The sequence below is a fragment of the Oryzias melastigma genome, linkage group LG17 (assembly GCF_002922805.2).
Source record: "Oryzias melastigma strain HK-1 linkage group LG17, ASM292280v2, whole genome shotgun sequence".
NCBI classification, from domain to species: domain Eukaryota; kingdom Metazoa; phylum Chordata; class Actinopteri; order Beloniformes; family Adrianichthyidae; genus Oryzias; species Oryzias melastigma.
Window position 1 is genome coordinate 15,328,026 of NC_050528.1, and position 1,495 is coordinate 15,329,520.

The 1,495-nt window shown below is 39.1% G+C and overlaps 2 protein-coding genes across 3 annotated transcripts in view; both read left to right on the plus strand.

The window, feature by feature from the left end:
* The window catches only part of LOC112144307 (tripartite motif-containing protein 16-like), a gene marked incomplete in the record, with an annotated part of 1,074,856 nt that overhangs the window by 711,514 nt on the left and 361,847 nt on the right, over nt 1-1,495 (plus strand).
* The window catches only part of larp4b (La ribonucleoprotein 4B), a 105,934-nt gene that overhangs the window by 90,947 nt on the left and 13,492 nt on the right, over nt 1-1,495 (plus strand). For both annotated transcript variants that reach the window (XM_024268702.2, XM_036216288.1), the window contains 3 exons: nt 93-203; nt 304-357; nt 1,115-1,321. In XM_024268702.2, coding sequence (XP_024124470.1) covers nt 93-203; nt 304-357; nt 1,115-1,321 — 372 coding nt within the window. The remainder of the gene's footprint in view (nt 1-92; nt 204-303; nt 358-1,114; nt 1,322-1,495) is intronic.

The following is a 1,495-nucleotide window of genomic DNA, read 5'->3' on the forward strand; positions in this document are numbered from 1 at the left end:
TCCATCCTCGGGAAACACAAATGAGTGGAACAATTTGGAAATAATATTTGTCTTTATATCTACAAAATTGAATATTTGTTTTTGCTTTTCAGGAGGTTGAAGCTCTTTTCAAAGGAGAGAACCTTCCTAAGTTCATCAACTGTGAATTTGCCTATAACGATAACTGGTTCATCACGTTTGAATCAGAAGCAGATGCACAGCAGGTAATAACAGTTTCCCCATATTTCAGTCATTTAAGCCCGTCTATATAAATCTAACCGTAAATATTTGTGATGCCTAATTTTCTACTTTGTTTTTCTGAAGGCATATCAGTATCTACGTGAGGAAGTGAAAACTTTCCAAGGGAAGCCAATTAAGGTAGCTATTGAGATTGAAATTAAGACCGTTTTTTAGAATTTTATGTGAAAAAAAAGAAATTACATTTTATTCTGCAAGTGTTCAGTTTTTCATTAATTACCTGCTCTCCAGACTTCTTGTCATGGGCTTTTATCCATGAGGTCATTTTTTTCATTTGAAGGAGTCATTTATCTGAGTCCTTTAAGTCAGTGGTCCTCAACCACTAGGCCACGAACCGGTACCGCTCTGTGGACCCCTTGCCACCGGGCTGCGGATGAACTAATAAATTATATATGTTTTTGTGTTAAAATGTTTGACTTGAAGCTTTTTCATGACGCTTCAAAGTAATCTAATTTGTTTCCTATTGAACATTAATTATTGATTTGTTGGTTACATCTTGTTCATATATTGAAGTTTTTTTTTCTTCTTTTTAATCTCGATTTTTACCACTCTTGAGATGAAGAGGCCTTATGTGCTTTATGAATCCTCCATCATGCACACGTCAGATGACTTAGTGAAATGATGATCATTATTCCATTTAAAAGCACATGTCCTTATACTGTTCCGTTATGATTCACTCCTAACGGGATACGTCAAGAGATGATCAACAACAAGGCTTCACATTGAAGTGGATGATGGTACAGTTGATGAGGAGAGCACTAGAATTGGGACTTCACGTCACAAATGTTGCTGAGCCCTGGTTTAAACAACTGCTGTGAGATTTCATCTCCCTTACCTTTGTATGTGAATAAATTGTTGTTTATTTGTTTCTGTGCAGGCAAGAATAAAGGCGAAGGCAATCGCCATCAACACTTTCATGCCAAAGAACGGCTACCGGCCAGTAGAGGTTAACCCGTATGCCCAACAGCGCTACACGTCCTACTACATCCCACCAGTGTACAGCCCACAGCAGCAGTTCCCTTTGTACAGTCTCATCACCCCGCCGGCCTGGTCAACCACCCACAGCTTCATCGACCCAACGCTGGTGAGGAGAGTTCATGTCTGGTTAGAAAGACCTCCATTCTTACCTGCATCCTTGGAATACACTGCTCACAAAAATTAAAGGAACACATTTTTATTGGGCCTGGCATGAATTGAATCAAACCTGTCTGATAATTTTCTGGTTGGTTAAGCAGCTGAGGGCCTCGTTAATCAATTT